The sequence below is a fragment of the Condylura cristata genome, unplaced genomic scaffold (assembly GCF_000260355.1).
Source record: "Condylura cristata isolate star-nosed mole 26May11 unplaced genomic scaffold, ConCri1.0 scaffold00009, whole genome shotgun sequence".
NCBI classification, from domain to species: domain Eukaryota; kingdom Metazoa; phylum Chordata; class Mammalia; order Eulipotyphla; family Talpidae; genus Condylura; species Condylura cristata.
The window spans coordinates 43878783-43905206 of NW_004567110.1; the positions used below are offsets into that span (position 1 = coordinate 43878783).

At 38.1% G+C, this 26424-nt stretch overlaps 1 protein-coding gene across 1 annotated transcript; it reads right to left on the reverse strand.

The window, feature by feature from the left end:
- Positions 1-983: 983 nt before the first annotated feature.
- On the reverse strand, positions 984-26418 carry RDH10 (retinol dehydrogenase 10 (all-trans)). The gene is made up of 6 exons (XM_004679798.2): positions 26068-26418; positions 24187-24422; positions 4655-4753; positions 3003-3148; positions 1364-1495; positions 984-1258 (listed from the first exon to the last, which is right to left on the reverse strand). Exons 1-6 carry the CDS (start codon positions 26354-26356, stop codon positions 1135-1137), a joined length of 1026 nt encoding a protein of 341 aa, XP_004679855.1. The 5' UTR covers positions 26357-26418; the 3' UTR covers positions 984-1134.
- Positions 26419-26424: the final 6 nt, after the last annotated feature.

Sequence of the window (26424 nt, forward strand, 5' to 3'; positions counted from 1 at the left end):
AGACATTCTAAAAAAAGCAATCACATAATAGTTTATAGTAATTTACAAGTGGATGGTATACATTTAGATACAGAGGTAGAAGTTCACTTTTACGTTTCACTAATACACATTTACCAAATTCAAGGCACAAAATAGTTTGTCTTACAAAAAAATACTGTAAAAATGTCATTTGCTGTTCTATAATGTGAATAAGACTTTCAAAAGAATCTTTACACCCTTCCATACATGCTCCAGAGAGTAAGACTTTCCTCCTCACTAATAATAGTTGGCACAAAAGTGGGGACTTTCTTAAATGCAGAAGTTCCCGTTTTTAGGAACTGTTTCTTTACAGAGTTGCTGTGTAGTCTAGTTAAAAGTCCAGCTAAAGAAATGAAACACAGCAACTTCCCAAGGAAAGGGCACTTTCTGTATGCAGCAAAATTCACAGGTAGAAAATGTATGATTTTTCTGATAACTAGGGTCTCCAGAGTAATCGTTAATTAAGGAAATATTTCACAGATAAAATTAAAAATTCTGCCAAGTTTAGTTGTTATGACATTAAGAAAGAGACCAGTTCACTTTTATTGTGACAACCAAACATTATTTACTTTAAATTGATGGAGATCTTAAAATTCCTTTTTAAAAGAGCTGTACGTACAAATACCATGAAAAAGTCACATAGGGCTTTGCAAAACCAAAACTTAGAAAACATGAGAAAATATAGCACACTACCAGTCCTTGAAGTTGCAAGGGTGTCAACTGGCTAGAGTTTAATTATAAGAATTGATAAACTCTATGGAATCAAGAAAAAAACCACATATGCAAAATAAACTGTTGTTATCATCTCTAGACTTTCTGCTTATTAAAAAAAATAATGGTAGCCTGGAGATGTTGCACAGTGCTTGTCTAAAATGTTGTCTGGTTTTAGGGTTCTGCCTGTCAGGACTTCAATGGCAACAACCGACGCCTACTTTTGCTGATCACATTTTCCCAGTATTCTAGTTGGTTAATTTATAGTTTATTTTTTTTAAGTTGATTTAAAAATAAGTCAACATGGATTCAGAATCCGGAGAATGTTAATAATGCTGGAGTGGATTGGACTGAAATATCTTGATCGTCTTCTGATAGAAATGATATTCCATATAAAAAGAATTCTTAGATTCCATTTTTCGCTTCATTATTGTTTGTAGCTTGTTTTCTTTGAGCAATAAAGGGGTACATACATTTGTCTGCTCCTAGGAATCGATACATGCACACAACTGCTTCAAAAGGGAGGATGCTGAAAAAATAAGCCATAGGTTAGCAAATGTGAGAGGTCTTGTATTAATCAAGTCATAGGGGCAGATACAGAATGACCCCATTCACGAGGGAACCCCCCAGTTACCTCTTCATGAAAGTCACAATGTACATGAGGCGGGGGGTGCAGATCATGGGTTGGTCGGTGAGGATGGCCTTCATGGCCTGCTTCACACAGTAATCGGGCTTCAGAGGGGGCAGAAACGGCTCAATTTCTTTCCTGAAATTCATATTAAAAAGTGACATTAGGAATTAACACAACATAGGGAAGAAACCTGGAAGTACATATCAAAACATTGACAGAGGTGAGAGGCAGGATTTTAGGTCTATTGTGTTCTGCCGTTATTTTCCAAATTCTCCTAATATGAATACATTTTTAATCAAAACCGAGTCTACTTTTCTGTAAAATGACAAGTTCATATTTTATAAATGTTTTAAAATATATTTTAAATTATTTTTCTATTTTTTTTTTCAGTAGAAAAAGGAGAGGATGTTTGGCATAGCAAATAGTAAACCCAAACAAGATGCCAAACATTTAAGTGTGGTTAAAATAAAGGTGTATAAATATTGGCATAACTTTCCTGAGTGAAAAGTTAGCTCTCAACTCTCCTGGATGCCTGAGTAGAGAAAACCAAGATAGTTTCTTTAAGTGGTGGTGGAAGGGAGAGCTTTTTGAAATTAATTGCATGTAGAGATCCTGCTTGCAGCTGAATTCATTCAGTTACATGTTGAAATAACCTAATAATATAATTTATTCCTTTCACTTTTCATTGTCTAGCCACAGCTTTGGACACCTGCCGTGATGCTAAATAGGAAACAGAGCTCCTTGGAACTTCAGCAACTGGTTCCCTAAGCACACAAGAGGACAAAACCAACAACACACACACAGGCATGCGCACTAGAGCTCGACTTCACTCCCAGTCCAGTCCTGGAGTCAGCCAGACCTGAGATGGAGTGACTCAAATCACCCTCCCCTCCACCAACTTCACAGCTTGCTCAGGTTCAGCCCTGACCAACAGGGAACTGGTTGGGTTATCTTCCTTTGCCTTTCAAATTCATCCAAGCAAAGACCTCAAAGTGAGCATGTCCTCACAAGTATCCTTTTAATCATTCATGGTTTTGTTTATTCTGCTTAGCTCAAGTCAGATGTGACTTGACATCTTTATTCCCATATGCCTCCTTTCAAAGCATGTGGGTATTTTATTTCATTTAGTAAACTAAACAGTTCTCATTCTGTGAGAGTGAAATCTGGCTACATACACTCTCTGCAAAAAAAAAAAAAAAAAAAAACCAAATCTGAGGAGTTATAGTCAAAGGTCTTTTTAGAAGAAAGCCCTTCCTTTTCTGTGACAGTGACATTTTTTGTATTCAAATAAAATTCGCATTTATTTCCCAACATACTATTAAGTACACAAATTAACTCCTAAAGAAATAGCTCCTAAAAAAAGTCTTGAGTATTTGTTTTCTCCTTGATGATGTACAGAAGCCCTTTCCTATCTGATGCTTCTAGATTAACGTATGCATGTTAACATCAGTGGTGGTACCAGTCTCTCACTCATCAATTTCATGCTCAATTTATAAATTTTAGCCAATGAAAACTATAGGTTAACTATCAAATAATAAAGTGCCAGGCGATGTCTGATATTCCAACTCCATATATTCCACCAATAGAGGAAGATGATTTTTAAAATAGTTTTTCATCACTAGTAAGATGGCATCTCACTGACCTGATTCGGCAGCCTCTGAACATGCCAGTGTCTACAAGGTAAGGGCAAACCAACGTTGTTTTAATTCCATCCTTTTCAGCAGCCTTTAGCTCATGGCTCAGGGATTCATGAAAACCTACAACTCCAAATTTACTGGCACAGTAATCCTAAAATAGAGAAGAGAGAGAAAAGAAATGCTAAGTATGTGTACAGATCTCCCAAAAAAACCCAGTGAAGTTTCTTTGGTCCTAGTAACTTTGGTTATACGTTTGATATAAAAGTTTACAGGTGACTATGCAAAGAAATGGAAAGCATTTTAAAAGATGGATATCTGATGTGGTTCAGTGCAGAAATAATATTTTCAAAGCAACAGCAGAAACAGATGAACACTTTTTGCCACATCAATGAAGTATCAAATTACTTTAGGGAAGTTACCACAAAGGATTCTATGAAAGCTAACAAGTTGAAGTTAAAAATGGAGAGAGGCTCACTTTGAAGTGTCTGGAACATTTACAAATGATCTCTTGCTCTGTAAAGGAGATCGAAAAACCAGTTTGTTTAAATTAATGCTGGGAGAACAAAGGCAAGAGTAGCTTAGGTTATATGTTGTTATGATGCTATTTTCTTTTCAGGGTAAAGTAAAAGTAAAATGACAGCTATGTCTTGTAAGTTTCAACTAGAACTTAACTGAGATACAGGTTAACCTAGGTATAATTAACCTGGTGTGGAAAAAAGTTCTTTTCTGTTAACCAGCTTTAGATTTAGGAATGGAAATGTAGAAAGTAGAAGCCATCTATTTGGTATACTTTGATATATATTTGCATGGAGTGGTGTTTTCAATTCCATGCTATAAGCACCCATAGGACAAGTAGCACAGAGCAACACACACACACACATGCTTTAGAATTTGAAGATGGTGAAGAACAGGGTGTGATTAAGCCCAGGGCTAAAAGGCTGGACACCTCACAACTGAAGAGCAGAACCGTCTCATCTGATAAGCTAATACAAGATAGCTCACTTTTGGCAAGTTGACCAAAACAAAACATCAACCTTTGGCCTCATTTATCTGTTTCCTGTGGCACTGTCACTGCCCTTCACAGTTTCATTTCTGATCCTCTGCCTTTATACTGTCATCAAATAAAACTGCTAAGGATAGGGGATATCCTCAGGGCTGGCCCACCTGCTTCACTTGCTGCTGCTGCTGCTTTTTCAAACTAGATTAGGTGATCTTACAGCAGAATACGTGGAGTTGTATTTATTGATTTAAAATAAAATAGAGTATTTTAAAAAAAATTTTTGTGTAGAAGACCTGGAGTGTGGGCCAGAGGTGCAGGGGGTCAGAGAAACAGAGTGGGGAGCAGAACAGGCGGATCTACTGAAATACACTGCTAAGGAGGGCAAGACAGGAGAGGTCTGCTGTGTCATATGTGGGTTAGCTCCCTGGCCAGAGATTGAACTTGGTTCCTGGTGGCGACAGTGCTGAGACCCAACTCCAAGGTACCAGGAGGCCCTGGAGTTGCATTTAAATAGTGGGACCTGGTTACTGTAGAACACTCCACAAACAGCAAACAAGTAGAATGTGTCCATGAGTACAGGTACTCTTTTAGGATTCTGGTGTATTTGTCATGAGATCACAACAATTGAATAAATGAAATGCTTTACATCTGACAAACCTCAACTCCAGCAGTACTGAATAATCCCAAGGAACTTGCAACTGTCACAATATGACCATGATTAATCTCCAGCATTGTAGGAAGAAAAGCTTTAGTGGTCTGAAAGAAAAGATTCAAGTTTTAAGAACAAATATTTTGAGTTTCATCTAAAACTCATCTGAAATCCCAAACAAACCTTTTCATGTTACACTTCCCAATTTATTTAAAAATATTTTACATTTAGCAAAAAAGAGGAGCTCCTCCAAGGGTGTGTGATGAAGTTAGCACCGTATCATTGGCATGGCAGTCTATTATAGGCCGTGACCAACAAGGCTGTAATACAAGAGCTTATGGGGACAGTGTCCAGAGATGAAAAGAAAGCCATTAACAGCTTTTTATCAGCTTTCAAGTGATAGTTATCTGCTAATCTAAACTTCTCCTAGGTCAGAGATTTTTTTTTAATGCTCAAGACACTTTAGTGCATCCTCCCCACAAACAGCTGGCTTGTACTGTTTGCCTTGTGGCTATATCTGAGTGCCAACAAACTTATGAATGAAAGCACACCAGCATCATCCTCTGGCTTCCAAAGCTTGATTAGTGAAGTGTACCAATAGGATAGAAAGTATTTTAGGACATTAAAAATCAGGGTAAAAGTAATCATTTTTTTTTAAAAGTAATCATTTTAGTGAAAATTATGTCAATGATAACTCTGAATGGGAGAACCCATAGAACACTGAATCACCACACTCCTCTATGGGGTTAACTAGGAGGTAGGTGACCATCTACTCTGTAGGAGAGCTTGTGGCAGGCACTCTAAGCAGTGGCTCAGAGGTGGCACGATTCTTTTATTCACCCAACTCTTTCTTTTAGCTTGCTTGCCTTTAAGACACAACACTGTGTTCTTGAAAAAAAATGAGATCAAATTGCTTACGATGATCTATTAACTACTTTACCAGGCTCCCAACAGTTTTATAACCTGCTTCTTAAAAGAAAGCAGCAAAGAGCAATCTGTCCACTGTTGAGTTATATCCTACTGCCAACACTGCTTCCCATGATTTATGAAGTTAAAAAAAAAAGAAACCCAAAATCTAAACATTACACAGAAAAGAAGAGATGCATTCCCTCCTTAGAGGACTTCCTGGCAAGGGACGACTGCATTTTTACATGACTAATTTGTTATAACTCTTGTTTGTACAGATCAAAACCAGGTATTCCATTAATTTTGATTAGTCCATGTTTCAATCTATGGTGCACACAGATGACAGAGGAATCTTTGTGAAGAATCCCAGTGTCTTCCCCAGTCTGATTCCAGATCATGCAACAACCTTACCCTCCAATTCATACCATTTATTTGGACCTCCTTCCTGTTGTTACCCATCACATTTGTAGGTTTTAGCCATGGGCTCTTCTCTGATAACCCGCCCCCAGTGGCCTACTATTAATTTGAAGTACACTATTCATCACATATTTAAGTCTTTTATTCTTTTCAAAGTGTTTCACAGTAACTGTATCACTGAGTCTCCAGATGAAGATGAATTTCTATTGAAAGTGGTAGGGTTAGCCTTTAATATTATTTTACATATCTAGATTTTGTTCATATTTATTTAGGACACACAGTGAACTTCTCAGATGCTTTATTGTTAATGTGTTTTGATTTGGACTGTTTTATAATTGTCTGGTTGCCCCAGACTGAGCTGGGGCAGATAAATTATTTTACAAATATTAAGCAAGAACTACTAAGAATGGTGCTACATGTTGATAAAGGCCATTCTTATGCACTTCATAGACCTAGCACACCACTGGATGTATGACAGACAGACACACGCCTCAGCTTGTTTTTATTTCTCTGTAGTAGTAGTGGGAATGGTTGGGGTAATTATGGTAGTAATTATAAGTTTGTCTGCTTGATAGCCAAAAAGCGCAAGAGCTGGTACTTTAAGTCATTATAGGTTCACCACTAGGCTCTATTGCTGATATAAAGCTATTATGTCATAGAACTGCAATACAGAAACATCATCAGTAGCTTACCTATTCCAATTTAGAATGTTAGAAAACATTCTTAAGTTGTCAATTCTATGTGAGTCTTCTTTTAAGTATCTGGTTATATAGTTGTTCCCAGATAAGTTAAAAAGTATGAAATGTTACTCTTGATGTTATCCAGATATCATTTCTAAGTATTAAAAGTTTGTCTAGTTTTAGAAGATTTAATATTATATCTATACTATTAAGTCCTAAGAAATTACACACAATACAAAACAGCAGTTAAGAAAATATGCTTTAGTTACCTGACAAAACTCATTCACAAGGTTAGTGTCCACTTTAATTCTAGCTGGCAGTGGGCTCTGGCTAGAAACATGACTTTGAGTGGTTGGCTCTACTGTCTTAACCTCATTCATGTTCAACATCATTGCCTGCAGGTGTTAAATGACTAATCCAGAGTCCCAGCACCACATAAAGGTAGGTGATAGAAGATTAACAAGTTCCTAACTGTTTTTTAAGTTTAATTTGTGGCAAGGTTCTGAAATGGATTAATGTCCCTACCTCCCTCTCCTGAAATTAGTCTGGCAGTAGAAACTTAATTCATTCAACAAGTATTTCTTGAACATCTATTAAATGCAGGTACTGTGTTATTATCTGCCAAAACGATAATGGGTAAATGGGCGCTAATACCATTCCTGTCTCTAAGCAGAATTTACACTCACCAGCAGTAAATGTGTGTTACATCACTACAAATATAAAAATGTTCTAATATGTCCTACACAAAAGCAGGGTACTTATGGCTACATATTCTAAAAACAATGTGCTTGAGCTTAGTTCCTTCCTTTTGTCCCAAAGTGATTTGGAGTAAAAAGGAATCCAGGTATGGTTATGTACTAAAGTCCTTATCAATTTTGATTTGTAAACACGTTTTTCAGGGAAATATACCTCATTTTAAGTAGCTAGTAAAGGCAGAGGTTTGTTTCAAGATGAAGGTTTTTTTGTTTTTGTTTTTGTTTTGAGAGGAAGGGATTTGTTTAAGGTAGTGGCATATCAATGTTTAGCTTAAAATATGTGATTTCTTTGTCTAATCGGACAAATTTGGACCTTTGTACAAATGAAATCCAACTCACTACTGCATTTTCTACATTCCAAGACAAATGTCAATATTCTTTATTTAGAAAGACTTACCAATTATAGGCCTAACACTACAGTGACTACAATGACCATTATGTCAAGACAACAAACAAATTGCTGAGGAAATGGGAGGTAAAATAAACCAAAGCTAAGTTGGCCTTGGAGCCCAAACTGGTGGTCTCCCATAAGCTGTGTCTAGCAGTACCCACTATGTGCCTGGCAAAGGTAAGCCCAGGATAAGAGCATTCACACCAGGACCACTCAGGTTTCTTTTAAAACTCGAGTTTTCAATGGTGCCTGATTCACGTGATCGAGCAATAAGGCTGTTAATCATTTCCTTTGCTGCCTGAATGAAGGTGAGCAATTACTGCTCATGTGTTATTTCCACAATCTAACTCCTGCCTTATGTCTGGGGCATATTACCAAATAAACTTTGATCAACACTAATTCTGTTCCTTACTTTACAAGATAAATGCTATAAATGGGTGGCTAGAAAGTATCTCATTTTCAGGAATTCTTCCAACCTACCTAGTTTTCTTTTCTAATTACTCTTGCCCTCAACAGTCTGGTGGATGACATCTGAGATAGCACAGCATATTCTGTCCTTGACACAGTTTGACAGCACAAAGAAATCTGGCACTTTGCAATGAATTATTAATGTGCACAAATATTGTAGCATGTATGAGATGGGGACCAGCAAAAGGTGAAGTGCTAGTTGCCATGACACCAGTCAGTTCAAGCTAAGGTTTGTGATCTTTAACTTTGTCTCAAAGAAGGATTAGAAGAATATAAAGGGTAGATCCGAAGTACACACACACTGAAATATAAATTCATGCACACACTGCCAATGACGAATCCAAGAGGGGCAACCCAGAACCTCAGTGGACACCAGGACTGCTGTATAGCTCCATGCTATGAAGGGATTATTTAGATCAGGAGCTATCGATAAAGGGATCTGACAAAGATACGAAGAAGTAGAGTTATGTGGTGCCAATGGTGAATGGCAAGGTTAGCTAGACACTTGACCTAAGTCAGAGAAATGCACTCCTCTCCATTGCTCTACCCTCTCATTCAGGTGTTTAGAAACAAAGGAAGTCATCCAGTTTGTAATCAGGAAAATATGGCTGACTCTGGATCTAGTGAGTAACAGAGTCATTTACCAATATACACTAATTGGTGTGTCCAGTGAGAGAATTTAGAGTCAGAAAGGACCTAGGAATTATCTGCGGAAGAGACAATTAATAATGGACCCTCACTAAGAAGTGTGAAGGTAGAACTTTGATTATCTAGGATTAATTTGATCACATTTCTCCAATACTATAATCTGCCACTGCTGACAGTGACAGAAAAGGAAGAAAAAAAAGGAAAAAGGACATTCAGATGGACACTGACATTCCTCTGAAACATGCTTAACAAGTCTAATATTGTCATTGCTCCTCAGGGTTCCTCTTCAAAGCACTGGGCACTTTGAAAGATAACTGTAAAGGTCATATTTATAATATAAACAAGAACTTCTTAAACACAAGTGTGACTGGACATAGACGTGACATGTCATATCTCCAGAATCTTTGAAAGTTGGGTTTACGCCAAATTAACTTCCAACAGCTCCAACCCTCCAGATCATTCTTGGTGCTCTTAATGACAGACTGCATCGCAGAGCCTGCAGCTGCACTGTCAGGACAAATTAGCCTAAAGTTAAACAAAAGAGAATGTGAAGAAATGTGGTATCCGGCAAAGTCTGACTTTTGAAATTTCAAGATTGATGACATTTTGAAGGTGTAGGTAAAACACCCAGAATGTGTTTTCGTATTTGTAAGCAATTCCAGGTCATGGACACTAAGGGGAATGCAAAGTGAATTTCTCACAGGAGAAGGCCTCCTGTTGTATTCTTTTGTTTGTAGGACTATTCTGTGGCCAATTCAAGAAAAGGCATCTTTTTAAAAGAATCATTTTGAAGTGTTTATCTCTCATTTGAATGTTCAAGAGACAAAGCACAAAGTAAATTTTCATTTCTAAAGAGTACCATAAGTCATTATGATGGCAAAGTATTAATACTATCAACACATGTACAGTTTTCTGATTAAGAACTTTCAGAATCTCCAAGTAAGAGTAATAGGTACTATTTGAAAATACAACCAAAACTCCACTGAACAAAGAACATCTAACTGGTCGTTCCCATGGTGCCTCTCCAAGCGGTGCAACACTGTCCCACATATTTTCTTTCTATCCGTGCTGATAATAACTTATCTTTATCAGAATCACAGAGGAACATATAGGTATTTACAAGGCTAAAAGGACATCTGATAGCACTCTTCTCTGGAAACTCAGTTACCACTCCTCAAAAATTACATTTAACAGTACAAACTGAATTGAAGACAGTGAAAAAACAGTGAACCGAGTAAAGGTTAACAGGATAAATTAAGTGTATTCAAAGATGCTAATACCACTAAGCTAACCTGGAAAAGGATTTTGCTAACATGGCAAAATCAACATTCTTAATATAGATTTAAAGATAGATGCTTAATAAATATAATATTAACAATCAAACTTCAGAAATTTCACTTTGACCATATAAGGTGTGACTTGAAGATCTATATATTGCAATTATCTTTAAAAAAGAATCAACACCTAAATGTGTATGTTAGTGATATACAGTAAGTTTAAATATTTTAATTGCAATTGTTAGCACAAATTCTGAATTCATATAACTGGATAACTGTTGTTTTTTTTTTTTTCTTTTCTGTTAGGGTATATCTGTAGAGACAGAAAGCATTTTTGATGTATGATGCAATAGAGCTCCAAGACATTGACGCCTGGAACTACTTTCTCAGGTTTTTCAAAATGGTCTCAAAATCTATCAGACTGAGAAAAAAACTCCCTTTAACAACAGAGGGAAGACTAAAGAATATGTCACAATATTCAAATTTATACCAATGTTACATCTACTATCCTTTTTATTATTGTTTTGGGGCTAGTTTAACATTTGAAGGCATCAAATACTTAATACTTTAATGCTTAAAGCATACGCACAAGTACACTCCTACAGTTGCGCTGCAATCAAGAAGCTAATAAAAAAGCTAGGCTCTTCAAATGAACACCTAGATGATGACACCATTAGTTATTCAGCAAAAATAAATGCTTCATTAATTTGCCTTCCCAATGTTAACACAGTGAATGAATCTGCCCCCAGGCAGCAACTCAGAAATCAACATTCCCTTATGTTTTTAGGAATCGCCATGCAGAAACACCAGAAAGAAGGTGACTTAACACTCAATCTGTCTGGCCTTCACAGTGCAGAAATCACGCAATTCTGGCTACCAATCACTTCATTTCACCTTCCTTGTTACTTGACCTACCTCGATCTTAAGTGAACTTAGTTGTGAGCTAAAAGGAGTGACATCTCTCTACAGATTCTCAGATCAAAAATGTTATGATGACTTATATCCATTAATTCTTTCTTCGATTTCTACCAGAAATTCAAAATGCGTGTTGTAACACCAGGGTATGACTTGCATAAGACTCTCGTAAATGACTCAACAAGGCACGACTCCATGGTGCAGTTGCCAGCATCTGGTGAGTAGTAAAAATATGTATTCATTAAACATTTATGTGTTGTTATGACTGTGCCTTTTAAAATAGGGTAACTTGAATTCATGCTTCTTATATATTAAAAAAATACAAATTATCTGCAAAGCAGTCCTTGTTTTACTGATTTAGTTTACTGAAAGTTCTTAATCAGAAAACAAGGAAGTCCACGGAAGCACAATATATTAGAGGAAAACTATGAATGCTGACCAACTTTAGTAAAATGCTGCTTTCTCTGACTCTCCTCTTGGCTTAGTCCTATAATCAAAGAAGTGATCTAAAAGCTCCCTCAAGCTCTGTTCCCTCCCCCCATCTAATATCTTACAGAGTAATGAAAATATCCCACCACGCTGCAGTCAAATAGCCTTCTAAACAGGCTCTCACGAATCCTTTTTTTTTTTTTTTGTCTCCAGCACAACTCACATCTCAGAAATTGTAATAAAGATGGAGCTTCCAAAGGGCAGAGGCTTCAGTTCTACTCCAGTGACTAGTAACCACTTTCATGAGACATAAACTCATGCGAGGAGCTCAGCCACAGCTCAGCAGTGGAGGCTCCCTCTCCCTCTGTGCCACAGCCCAAACCAGTGATGTCCCCAATCACCTTCCAAAATTGGATACATTTTTAGCACTAAGGAGCTCTTCTGCAGTTGATTTGAATGTTTATGTAAATCAAATGCCTTCTAGTTTGCTTACTGTTAAGTCTCAAAGTTAAAATCTTTACCTAAAGATACAATCAAGAGCTTATGCCTCAAAACTTATTTTATTCTTAAGTATGCACATCCACTATAATAACTTAGAAGCTAATCACAATCTATGGTTTTATTAAGTACCTATGTTGTGTTAGGCATTGTTAAAAATATTTTTTGTGAGCTCTGAAATTTAAGAATCGTAGGACATCTTTTCTATAAATCAGCGGTTCTCAGACTTTGCTACCTTATTAGTCACATGGGGAGGAGCGTCCCGAGGCTCAGGGTGTACCCCAGGCCAGTTTTATCAGGGAGGGGACTGGGCATCAGGAGGCAACATTTCCCAGGTGATTCCACTATGTATACAAGTCCAAGAACTAGTGTTCCAGAGAAATATCTCAATCTCAGCACCACTGATGTTTGGTTGGGTAATTCTATGTCATGGGAGAGCTGTCCAATACATTGTACAGTGTTTAGTAGCTTCCCTGGTCTCTATTCCACTAGATGCCAGTAACAATCACACCAGTTTTGATGAGCAAAAAATATCTTCCAGATGTTGCCAAATGACTCCAATGGGGGAAATGGCCTCATGAGAAGTACTCTCTAAAGGCAAATCAAGTCCCATATAGTTCAGCAATCATTCTTTCTAATCTCTAATTCTCATATTTTAATGAGGTTTTTCTAGGTTTGGAAGATATCCTGGATTAAAACTATTCCACAAATCTGGGACCAAAAATCCACCACTTTTAGTTTATGTAGACACTTTCAAACTACCACTCTACTACTAAATGAAAGAATATCCTGATGGATAATAATGCTTATCTGATAGCTGCTCTGAAGTATTCTACCTGCCTCACAGAAGAGTTCTAAAGTATAATAGAATTGAGTACTCACTTATCACAGCTCTGGCTAAGCTACCCAAAACATCATTGTGAAAACTAAGGAGGAAAATTTCCTTTTAGGTATAGCCAAGTGTTTGTGAGATATTACTCCTTCCTCTATCCAATACTGAATGCTGACTATATACCAGGGGCCAGGAGTTAAGGTGGGGATGCACAAAAGGCAAGATTCCTGCCCTTCTTTCCAGACTGGCATTTGGGTCGTGGGCAGGAACAATGAAGCTCTTCAAGGCCTGACCTTTCTGCCATGATGCTTATAATTTTGGAAACTCCATCCTGGACTCATCAACCAAAGGTAAAGCTCAGCTAAAAAGCATCTGGACTCTTCCATTTAGACACTGGACTAGAATCCAAACTAAAAATATCCAACTAGATTAGGGCGGATCACAGAGTAAGAATCCTAGAAGATTCCTTAAGGGCTAGTTATAGGTCTGGCAGGAAAAGGGCAGGTAGAAGAACACAGAGAAGCAAGAAAGAAAATACTCAGGAGTTCCTTCTCAAGCTTTGATGCGCATTAGGAATCACCTGGGAGCCGAATCAAATGCAGATTCTGATCCAGCAGGTCTGGGAAGACAGCTGAGTCTGTCTTTCTAGTGGCAACTTGGCCAGGTGATGCTGCTACTGCTCTGAGTCATAGACTGGACATAAGGTTCTACAGGAGCTGGGTGTCTGTTTACTCCCAACCTCAAGCGGATTCACATCAACTTCTAGAAGTTCAACAAAAACAGGTAGACTAATTTATTCATTCTCTATAACACCCAGGTTCTTTAAATCAGAACATTAGGGGTTAGGAAGTTTCATTTTCTACTATTCACAGGCTTTCCCTCCGTGTTTGAACAGATGAAGTTTGGCTCAAAGGCTGCTCAGAACTCAAAGTCTAATGTGGACACAGCGGGAATCTACTCAATGACTGTGCAAATTTGTCTTGGATACATTTTTAGCACTAAGGAGCTCTTCTGCCGTGATTTGAATGTTAGGGGACGCCTTCCCATCCTCTCTCTCCCCATGCATATGTGTTTAAGTCAACCAGTCTATGGTATTCTGGTACAGTATTGTGGATGGACTAAGACACTCCACTTCCAAACCCATTAGACCAAACTTTCAAAAAGAAAACTAGAAAACTTCAAAATTCTTTCCCCTCATCCACAGAAGCTTTGAAGGGTTAGATTTCAAGATAAGAAATTAGACATTAATCTCAGCATTTACTTTCTTCATTTCCACTTACTGAAGTTTTATGCTTCAGTAAGCCAGAGAGAGAAATTCACCTATGAAAAAAAATTACCCCTTTAAAAATCTGATGGTTGAGTCGTAAGTTTGGACACCATCAGCCAGCTAGAACTACACAATTTTGAAATTCCATGAATAGCATTTCCAAAGGTAAAGCTTCTGGAGTTATCTGATATTTTGATCCCATAAGATCATTATATAAGAGGGAAAAAAAATGATCTTATATTTTCCAGGAAATAAAGGGGATAAAGAGGGGCGGTGGGAGGAGGACTCAGCAAGTGACACTGATACTGACATTTCAGTAATGAGTATTTATAGATGGTTTGTTCAGACTTTCCTTTACAGAAGAACCCTTTGTAACAGCACAACTTCTTGTGTCCAGTTTGCCAGTATCAATAAGCAAGCTAGGAAGAGTAGAATCCGGAGTGACCAAGGATATACAACACTATTTTCAATGAAGTGACCACCTTAATTACCGATCATGTAAAATGTAAGAGAAGGTGCAGAAAAGCACATAAATTGAGCTATGATAATGCAATTACAGTGGGCTATGGGTTCTTTAGAATTTTTTAGTCTAGAATTTTAATTAGACATGCTTGTCTAATTAGTAGAGAAAACTTCCTGGGTATACTACCATAGGGTTAACCATTCATTGTTAAACTATGCTAATTAAAAAAAAATCAACATGTGAAGGTGAATTCTTACATTGTATCAAGGGCAGAAGTATAAGTGACTCATAAAAAAATCTATTAGGGGTTTTGAAGATGGAGCAAGTTAAGTATTTGTAGGAATTCTAAACTAAAGCCCTAGAATGAGTCTGGTTCTTGCTTCTTATGTCCCCAGTGGTAACCTTAGAAGGACCCAGAACCTCTTTCAGTTTGTTTCCTCATCCATAAAAATGGCGATAACGGCTTTACTTAATTCAGAATTGCTGTGAGGCTCAAATGAGAGAAGTGTGTTTATGAAAGGGCTTTGTAAAGTTTAAGGTATATTAAATGCATGTCTCATTAAGCATATAGCTATTTGGTTATAAGTGCTATATTTTGGTTATGTTGTGTCTTTAGGTGCCTGTAATTCTTGCTCTTACCATGTATGGCCCTCAGGCTTCCTTGACTTTCACACAAGGCCACACGTCCTGCCCAAACCTAACACCTGACCACTAGAGGTAATCTCAAAATATTGCTTTAAGCAACGGTTCCATATGCCTTGTGACCTTTCATCCAGAGTCCTAGATGATGCTGGGAAGCAAGAACAAAAATACTTTCTAACAATACCTCTTCAAATTCTTTTCTTCATCTTATTTTATTAGGAGCAGAAAACAACTGCTTTAAAATTATAAATATGAATTAAAAGTTTAAAGAAGAGTCTAGCAAACATACAAAGAGTAAACATTAGTACAGAACTATTTTAAAATAATTTATGTTAACTTGGTTCTTTTTCCCAAGAGATGGTAGAATTCCTTGAGAAATCAGTAGGGGACCGTATGTTAATTATAACTTGCAGGTGGGAAAATTCAGGCTTTGAATTTTAAGTTTCACTTGTCCTCAAAATACCAACATGCTTACATAAGTTACACCACAAATATTTTCTCGTTAACACTGACTTGGGAAGTGTTATTCTGAGCCTAGTTGTTTAATGTAATATTAAGAAGCTGAACCATGTTAATATTCAAAATATCCAGTATTAAGCTATCTGAAGGTCAAAAATTCACATTTTTGTGCAAACCTAAACCAAACACAAATAAAACCACAAAAAGCTGCCAAAACCCAAACTTCCCCCCTCCAAAAAACTCACCGACTACTAGCCAAGCAGTGTTAACACTGCTGCTACCTTTCACACAATGATGTGTGATCTTTGAAAGTTTTACATACCAAGTAATGTTTTGTTTCCAAATGTGAATTCATTATAAGTGGCTTGTCAGTTGGGCTAATTTGACAGCACTCAAGGTTGCCTCAGTTAATTGCGCTTATGTGTTAAATATTCTAGCAGCATTTACTTCAGTGTTGAAAGTTTTATGATCACTATGAGAGGATATTCAATTTTTCCCTCGTGGTTCACTTAATTTTAGTTTCAGAGCATTTAGGAAAATGGTCCATGACAGATATGAATCTGAGTTGTAAAAGAATTGACAAATAAAATTAAAAAGAGAAAAAGAAATTCAAGAAAGGGTTGTGCTCAGTAAGATAATCAGGGAAAAGATGTTAGCAGTCCTTCAGTTGTGAGGCAGTCCTTCCAGTGCTGAGATGGTGTAAGCCTGCATAAGCCCAGTGATCCAGATGACTAGAACTGGCTGGCCAAGTGTGTCAGGGTAAGTGTGACCAAATCCCAAGGCCATGCTCTGGTAACCTGAGCCTGAACAAAGGTATCTTAATAAGAGTGTTAGGTCACAGGGAAGTTCTCTAAGGCTATGCTTTAACAGGACCATCGCCAAGCATTAGTTTCTCTAGATACTGAATATTTTCAAAGAAAGAGTTAAAAAATCCCATTTGGAATGATTTTCAGCTATGTTTACATAGGATCTCAATCTAAAGGAGTTTTGGGGTCAGTTAATAGAAACTATCAGAAAGGGTTAGTTATTTCAATAACTAACTACTGTAAGTAACTTTTGAGGCTAAGAAATCACTGATTAAACCAAGCGGGAGTAACATATTTTACTCTGATCACTGGAGTTACAGGCTCAAAACATAGGATTGCACCCATTCAGTTGAGCAGGGAATAGTTTCCAATTTCCTAAGGACTATCAGAGTTTGTCATACTCCAAAGATTAGCTACAAAAGATCCTTTATCTTGGGAAAATACTGGTTGTGTGTAGAAGGAAGTAAGATACAAATCTACCCTGTCAGTACACCCCCTAGTGGAATTTCAGCATAGCACAATTTCCAGGGTCTAAAAATATCCAGGGTATTTAGACTTAACTTAGCTCCAATGGACTTTTCCAAAGTCCAGGGGCTGTAACTGCACAAAGTCGTGAGGTGTCTACTTATCAGTAAGCATTCTAAAACAAGGAAAAATGCCAAAATACTTCGTCTACACATTTATCCATACAGACAGACATCTTGATTAGACAGAAGCATATACTGGCTACTTATACTGAAATAGGGTTAATTTTAGTTTCTGAAAAAAAAAAAAAAAAAAAAACTAGCACAGAAATTTTAGATGGTTCTGCTATTAATATTCCTTAACTCAAGGAAAAAATTAAAAGGGGTTCCCTACTTTAAAAAATTAGTATTTAGTATTACTCCCAAGTGAGGTTATTATATTGCTTGAAAGGAATTTTCTGATTGCCATATGTAGGTATATTCAAATTGCTAAAGGTAATCTACTAGAATTTGCCAAAGATTTTTAAAATCTGAAAAATTATTATGGTAAAAACAAATTTAGAGAAAGAGGAAAACTGAGAGAATGTGAGCAGTTAAGCATCTAATCACAGGGTTTGTAAGCTCTTCTCTAGGCCCCAGTGACCGGATCCTGCAATGAATAGCTGAGAACTCTGCTAGCCACTCTCCATTCAACCTTTTTGAAAAAGCTCTTCAATCAACGTTAGCATAGCACAGGTTAAAGAATGCTGCCACTCTGACATGTCCTATAAATTTCTACTTGGGAAGATAATGGATGAAGCCCTGGATGTAGAAATAATTAAGGAGAAAAGAACAAATACCAACTTTGCTTCCAGGAATGGAGATAAATAACACACAATTGAATGTGAAATGGCCATTCCCTAAACCAAGAATTTGAGACTATTCTACAAGGACTGCCCCATAATATATAAAGATACCATTAAGTCAACATGAAAATATTTTGAATGTATTTTTCTTTCTTGGGAATAGTAATACATTTTGTCTAAACCACTCAACTTCTTTTGTCTCCAAGTCAGGCAGGAGTCAGTGGCAGAATAGCTAATTCTGCAGAGCTCCTTTAGGGCACAGTAAGATACTAAGTCAGGCTACAGTTTAGGTTATAGGATAGATATAAAGGAGGAATTTGGAAAGACAGGTGCTAAAGAACCTAGAATTCAGGTGGTGAAAATCAAAGGTTTGGAGTAGCTTTTAGTCAGAGTAATTCCTAAGCAAACATGAAAACAAACAAGTGTGCTTATATAACCCTGGGTTGGAGAAAATAAGTTGGAAACAGGGAAAGAAGTTCAGTAACTCTTTTTACACTTCTAGTCCAGGCTAGAAGTGATGGAAGCACACAGGAGGGAGCAGCAAGAAGGATAAAAGTATATGGTGGCTATAGACCAATCAGGATTTTGGTGACCTAGGAATTCATGCAAGATGAAGAATTAATGATACTGTTGATGTTTCCAAACCTGGTATTGGTGATACCAGAGAATTCAAGGGGTAAAAAAGAGTTCAGTTTTGAGACCTCCTGGGCTTTGGGGGATGTAAGGAATATAGGAACACAGGAACTGCCTCAGAAATCACAATTGAGGCTACTGGTAAGTAGATTACCTACCTAGAGGTGCACAATGAGGAACATTTTAAACACACAGCCTAAAGGGTCACTACACCTTGAAAGCAGAGAAGCTCAGCAGATTGGGATGACAGGAAAAGAAGGGGAAGAACCAGGCTTATCTTGGAAGCTATAAGCTAAAACACTGGTATTTGAAAGAGATGGTTAACACAATCACAGTCTGTAGAAAGAATAAGCTGCACCCTGGATTTGACAATGACGGGAGTTCAGCCATTTTTTCATGTGACACTGGTTACTCAGCAATATTTTCTAACTGAGGTAATCAGATTGTAAGAGATCAAAGGTGCTAGGAAACTTTATAGGATGTTCCCCACATACATCAGTTATGTAAGGTGTCATCTTATCATGGTCACTGATGCTTGTTGCAACAGGAACGTTTGGTCAATTTGTCACCGGAACACTTTCAGAAATTCTTGTGCCATGTATTGAAAGCATATAGGCTATTAAAAGCTGATCATACAACAATGACGAATAAAGTCTGGAGGGTGGGATAGATTTGGGGGACAAAGTTTTAGGAGAGATAGCGAAGGGGACCTTGTGACCATACATCAAGAGACATTTTCGTCAGCAAAGTATCTGATGTTATCACAGGCAGAGTTAACCCAAGACCACCATGGAGATAGTCACGTAATCAGGTCAACAGTGGCCTAGGCGTCCCTAGCCAGGCCTGCCTTGTGATAAGAGCTGTACTCTGTAGGTAGGCAAAGAATTCTTTGCTGTGACTTGTAGATGGCAGAAAGGTCCAGTTGCCCATGAGTGGCCAGCTAGTCGTCAGCTCATAGGAACCCACAGATGTTGATTTCTAATAGCAATAGATTTGGGTCCAGCATGTAATCTGTCAAATATAGAAACTCAAAATTCAATGAGCACCGTATTTTGTGTTAGAAAAGCTTTGAGCCCACCCTGTTAGGTGTACCATCCCACATAGTCAAACAGAGATACCTACAAAGATGTTTTATTTATTTTTTAACTATGAGCACAACAATTAATGAGATAAAGTATGCCTACCCATGTCAATTTATAGTTTAGTCAAGACATAAAAATGTCTTTATTTCTAAAGTTCCAATATTTGATTATTACTCATATATTTATTTAATAGCAGTAGAGAGTTCTGGTACAGATTTCTAAAAACAAGCACAAATTCAATGCTTTAGTAGCTATCTTAAGGTAAATAATACTCTATAATATTGTTATATAAAAATATAAAATGATCTATTTAGTATAATAATTCTTAATATTTTGGTATAGTAGAGGAAATATTGACTAAAGGGTTTCACATGAATACTTTAGAAATTATTTTTCTAAATACTTCAAAAATCTAAGAGGCTTTCAACAAAACTAGGTTTCTCTAACCAGAGAACATAGGAATACAGCATGAGATTAAAAACCAGTAAATCACATAAGAACTTAAACATTAATGATTACGGACCATTCATGAGATATTAGGTACAACCACAGCACTAATGTCTTTAAGTGCTGCATTACTCAGATCTAGCTGGTGGGCTTTTACTTTTGGATGGATTTTAACTAAATAGACTTTAGACATTTGGATATAGATAAATGCCTAATTCAGTAATTAGTATTTTAAAACTGTGAAACCTTTTAAGTTAAGTGGTCTATTAATTAACTACCAATTATCTTGTCTGACTACCATATCAATAGAAGTAAATTACCGACTAGCTATTTGACAGATTTAGTCCTTTACCATGCAAAATTTCTTCAGAACATAAAAGGCCTGGAGTTAAATGCTTTTGCTTCCCCTTTTTGGTTAATTAGGGATCATTTCTGCTGCTTACATATAGAGGCCAAATGCTGCTCTTTGGTCAAAAAGGATCTACAGATAAACTCTGTCTTTAAAAAATGACAAGATACTACTTTTAAAAAATAACAAGTCAAACAATATTAATATTGTGGGGAAAATGTGGGTTTGAAATTTCTATTTGGAGGAACTTTCTTTATATCAAAGGGGATGAGAAGTTTTTCCATCTCACTGAGATACAGAAAGGACTTAAGTGAATGATGGCTGTGATTATTCCAAAATTAAAAGTGTATTGCATTGCATATATCCTCGATGGCCTTGTCCGAAATTTGGCAGGTTATTCTGACAAAAACCTACCCCAAATCTACCACTTCTTGACTGGTAATCAAGAGAAGGTTCCTAGAACTGCTGGTGACAGAATACCAAAGACAGACTGCAAGGCTTTGCCAAATGCCAAATTTTGTAAAAACTTACAAAGTCTACAGAAATAGTAAGAGGTTAAGAATGAAGGAGTTGTGGTAGGAATCTTCCCCGTGAGACCTATTCAGGAGAAATATGAATGGTTGCCATACACCATCTGAGCTTAATTCAAATTGATACATCAACAATAGTCTTCTCAAAGTTGCTAGCCTCACCAATATGCAGAGTTAATGTGCTACAGTAAAAATGGGTATAATGGGGGGATAGGGAGAAAAACTGTACAGGGAAATAAAGAGACACAATAACAAACGTGAGCCAATTACATTTTGTCATTCTTACTGTTTGCATTAGTCTGACATAACTGTTCACCTTTGGAGAGTTCAGAAAACAGATCCATCTGAGTATTCTCTGAATGGGACATCGTTTAAAATATTAAAGCAAAACTAGCCTTTATCATCAAACATTTGTGTGACTTATGAGTAGATTTCTGTTCCAGGCAGGGGAAAACAAACAGATGTATATGATACACTGCCTTCAGACAGCTGCCATTTGCTTTGGGATTTCACTGGCACAATGCATAAAAAGTAATATCACGGAGCACATGCTATGCACCTAAGGATAGGAATGACAACAAAGAGTGTAAGAGACTACTGGAAAGAGGAAAAAAGCCCTCAACAAGTTATTTAACTGCAGCTTCATCAGAAAACAAGGAGTTGAGCAAGATCTCTAAAATCCCTTTCAGCTCCAATGTGCAGAAATACCAGGAAAGGCTGGAGAGGGAGAGAGGGTTATACTAAGAACGTGAACTAGCCTTTTAAAGGTATATGATGTAGAAGGAAAAAGGCTTTCCAGCTAAGGGTAGTAGTATGAGAAATGGTTTGGAAGTAGGAGTATGCAAGCTTTTCAGTGGAAATCTGCATGATTTTTCTAATTCACTGCATATGACTGTAACTGTGAGTCAGGACCAGCATACTATTTATTATTTTATGAAAACAGATATCAACTGCTATTTAAAAGTCTGGCTCAAGATGATCTGTTCAAAAGGCTGAGCAAGTCTTTGCTCAGCTGTATACTATTTAAAATATATGGGGCAATTTCTTTACCCTACCCAGGCACTGTTCAAAATGCAATGGCTATTTTTTTCTGGAAGGAAAACAGTACACCCCCTGCCATAAACACTGCCTCCAAGAGGGGCGGGAAATCAATGTAAAAATTATAGTAAGACTTCTTTTAAATTTTACTTGCTAGACCTAAACTTCTCAAAAGGGTTGTAAGTCTCGGCAAAAAGTCAGAAATTCCAGCTCCAAAATGAATTTTCTGACTCAATGTTGAAAATAAATTCTTAAGTTTAGATGCTTAGGAGAAAAACAGCTGGAGAATTCAGGAGCCTCCCATATTTTAATACGAAGTGACGTCATTACTGCCAAGGCTTCCAAGAACTCCCTAAATTGTGTGGTTAAGCAACATCTCAAAGCAAAGTAAGGACACACTAAGAAGGTGGTATGTCTCCATGATATATAGATTCAGTTCCAGAATAATTTTTCTATTGGAGATTTGATTCAATTTCCTCCTTATGTTAGAAAGTCTAATGTTAGAGATATAGTGTATCAATTAATGTACATTTTCAAAGCAAGGCTATGGATTTTCTGCACTTAACACTCTAAATTAGCTATCACTTTATAGGATGTGTAGGTAAGAGAAACTGCTTTCATAATAAAAGTATTTAACTGCACACTGTAGGGGGTTTCTTTAAAAATCTGGTTACTTTTGATATTTTTTTCAATTCAGCAAAATGCAGAAAAAGCTGGTAAGGTGGCTAAATTTTAGAGTATGTTGTGTAGGTAAAAGATAATGGTTCAGAATGTGTGAATCATCTTAGTCAAAGGTTGCTCGAGGGAAAAAATAACTAATTCTGGCATATGTGATTCATAACTAGCCTACCAACGGTTGCATATGTGAAAACCATGGCATCTCTATGGCAGCATTATCCTTCCATTCTTCAAATACAGTCCATTTGCACGTGCAAGTTGTGGGGGTTTTTTTTCATCAAATCTGTTTTACTGAATTTATAAATACACAAGATCCTTGATAAACGGTAGTGCCAAGTTTATTCAATTGTACTGGTAGCCTTTATCTACCTAATCCACCTCATTATCACTTGCTACCTATTTTTGTGGATCTGCAGCCACCAGGACATTAATTCAGTTCCCCACCCCCACCGGACACAACAAATACACACCTATGAACACTTAAATTTCCCCTTGGTAATCCCCTTACTCATTTAAAACATAGCTATGAGTTATCTCAGGTCATTTTTATGTTCATTTCTAGAGGTTTGGAAATGAATATAGTTCATGTTTGAAAATAATCTCCTTCCAGAAGCAGAGAAAAGATAGAATGTTTGAGGAACATTTTGAAAAAGTAATTTTAAAGCCAGGTTAAGTTATTAAGCAGTTTTTGCTAAAAAATTAATCAGGTTTAATGTGACCTATTTAGGAGAAACAGTTCTTTGTTCTCTGAGAAGGTAATCTGCTTATGGAAAACAACCCACCCACCCAACCCTTTCTTTATTAGATGCTACCAGTCTACCAAAGTAAAAGGGAAATACCATGGAGAAAGAAAAGAATAAAGCAGGCTGACTGTATGGTTACAGGGGAGTTTTACACATACCACCAGTGAAGGTAAGTTCAGCGCTGAAGAGTTGCAGGGCAGAAGGCTCTCGGCCTATCATCCTCAGATGGTAGCCCTGATGGTTAGAAGCTGATAGGGTTAAATTCCTGGCTCATAAGCTCTCACAATTCCCCTGCTCTCATATGGTGACTCTGTGGTCCTACCAGGGTAACTTTTTGTTCTCATAAGAAAGGCATCTTCTGAGCTGGGATATACTACAAGAGGATAATTCCATGGACCCTGTGGATGGTCAATAATGTTAAGTGACTGCCAGGGTGGCCTGACCACTCCCAGTGGATCACAAATGCTGATCTCAGAATCTCTGGCACTTTCTAAAATGTGGCTGAGCAATAACTTGGAAGTCTAAACTCTGACTTTAGGAATTCATAAGAACAACCAATGTTTTACAAACTCAACAGAAAGTAAAATAAACAAACCCAGAGTTTTATGCTCCCTCTTGTTTTTTCATGGCAACCTTTCAACTAGTTCAAAATGTTCAGTTCTCTCCTCTTTCAAGAAATACTGAATTAGGTGGAAAAAGAAAACAAGTATTTAATAGTAACCAGCAGACACTATAACCACCATATGGGGAAAGAGAATCAGAAGGAAGCTTTTAGTGAAAAAAGCATAGGTGGCTTTCAGCTGCTGCTAAAGTCTCCTTCTCCCCAACCTTCTCATTGAGAAGGGCCCAGTCATAAAAACAAGGATGTTTATATTTACCCAGAAGTGTGCGTGGCAATTGACCATCATGGTTCTCTCAATGAGCTCATCAGGACATTCCAGAAGGTGATGCCCAGAGACCACGCCAGCATTATTGACCAGGACTGAGACCTCACCAACCTCCTTGCGGACTCTCTCAGCCGTCAGGTAGACATTCTCCCTTTTTCCTACATCACAGGTGTAGGTAAAAACCTGCAAGTTACAGTGGGGCAGAATTTCTTCCTCACCATTCCCAGCTGTCCTCAGAAGTCGAAAAGAGGAAAAAAATGGAACAGAGAATGGGGAGGGGTGGGGGTAGAAAAGGTATAAAACATAAGTCACATGGCAATCAGTAGGACAATCACATAACACAAAAATACTACAGTGAGCTTCAAATTTCTAACACTGTAAAGCTTGCCAATGACTGAACTTACAGCTGCCTTCCTCCCTACTCCCTCCCCCCAATCTTTGGGAATTACAGCAATTTACTGGATAACTTTGCTTTGGGGAAAATCGTGTAATTGTGACAAGCCCAGTACAAGTCAGACCTCATGGGACTAGCTTCCTGGAGCTAAAGACACCTGGAAAAAACTGATCTCAGCCTAGAGACTAATACCTCCTGCCCCCAAACATACATACGAGACACTAGCCTTTTTTCAGGGATGGGTGAGTGTAAACAGTGACCAGAATTGGTCACTCTTTACTATGAACACTATTAAAATGGAAACTCACTTCAAGACTCACAGACCAAACGGTAATTGATAATCTGAATTCATTCAAGAAGTGAACCTAAAGTTTCTCATAAAAAAGGTGAAGGTCACGGGTTTGTTCCAACCAGAGTAGCTGAACTTCCCTGAATCAAGTTTACAGGTAAATAAAGAATTTACTACATATGAGGTCAACTTAAAAAGTAAAATAATTTCCCTGAAAAACAAATAACTTTATATTTTAGGTTTGAGCATGAAACACAAAAATTTGTATTTGCTACTGCTCCAGGCCATCACTGAAAATGTAAAGTTCACCGATTCTGATTTTTTTGACCTACACGGCAAGTTGCCATTATTTTGGTGATGAATGATCAATATACAGGAAAGCTGGAGCCCAAGGTAATAGTTCAGTGTTTTCCCTGGAAATGAAAAATTCTATCAAAAAGTACAAACCATGATCAAATTTCCTGGGTCAGTATTTATGGATGGATATGTTCTACACTTGGAGAACTTATTTAAGGTTTTCCTTAAAACGTCTTAGATTCAGGTAGGCTAACAAATAAACTGCAATGTATATTTTCAGAGGTTACCAAAAACATGGAATAAATTTACAAGGAGCCTTCCATATTTCAAGTGCTTTCTCTTAACAGACTGGGCATCTTTCAATCAGGTTGAGTATGTAACTGAGGCATGTCTCTCTGGTGAAACAATGTTAATTATTTTCCTATGGCTAAAGTTTGAGTGAAATCATCAAGGCTGCCCTAGTCCACCCGGTTCAGACCTCAGTAACTTGTAGACAGGCATCAGTTGAATCTGAGAACAACTTCCCCAAGACACTGATTTCCCACCGCAAACGCGAGTGAAGCGTTTCTGCAGGATTCAAACCTGTGGCAACAAGTTCTCTCTGCCTTCCCTATAATCAACGGGTTTCGGAAACCCGATAGTCCTCCGCAAAGGGACAGGACCTCCACTAAGCCAAGGGTTGGGCACTTTCCCCCTTCCAGCACATAGGTGACCGGGAAGCCACGCAAGCGGGCAAATTCCATTCGCACAAGACCGGTGCGTGCCTGGTGGTGGGTGGGGGCTGGTGGCAGTGCTCTCTCCCTGGAGAGCTGCACTGATCATGACAGCGGGATTTAGGGGCCAGGCGGGGAAAGCCTTGACCCAACAATGCTGGTGCTCGGGTCCCAGTTACCTTGCAGCGCCGCGGCGTCGGCCGCCTCCAGGTCGCGGTAGATGTGGCGCACCATGCCGGCGGTCTCCTCGTTGCTCTGAGTATTGATGTCCCAGAGCACCAGCAGCGCCCGGCGCCGGGCGAACTCCAGCGCGAAGAGGCGGCCCAGGCCGCTGCCGGCCCCCGTGATGAGGCACACCTGGCCCGCCACGCTCTTCTCCTTGGGCCGCACCAGCCAGCGCGCCGCGGCCAGCACGAACGCCCAGAGCACTTTGAAAGTGACCACGAAGAACTCCACCACGATGTTCATCGCGACGCCCCGGGCCCCGCACGAGCCCAGCGCCCGCGTCCGCGCCTACCCCGCGCCGGGCAGCTGGG

Excerpts from the sequence above, each read along its gene's own strand:
- RDH10 (XM_004679798.2), bottom strand. The coding sequence starts at position 26,356 with ATGAACATCGTGGTGGAGTTCTTCGTGGTCACTTTCAAAGTGCTCTGG. Across the intron at positions 1,496-3,002 it reads TTCAGAGGCTGCCGAATCAG|GAAAGAAATTGAGCCGTTTC; the intron begins GTCAGTGAGATG and ends TATGAATTTCAG. Across the intron at positions 1,259-1,363 it reads ATTGTGACTTTCATGAAGAG|CATCCTCCCTTTTGAAGCAG; the intron begins GTAACTGGGGGG and ends TTATTTTTTCAG.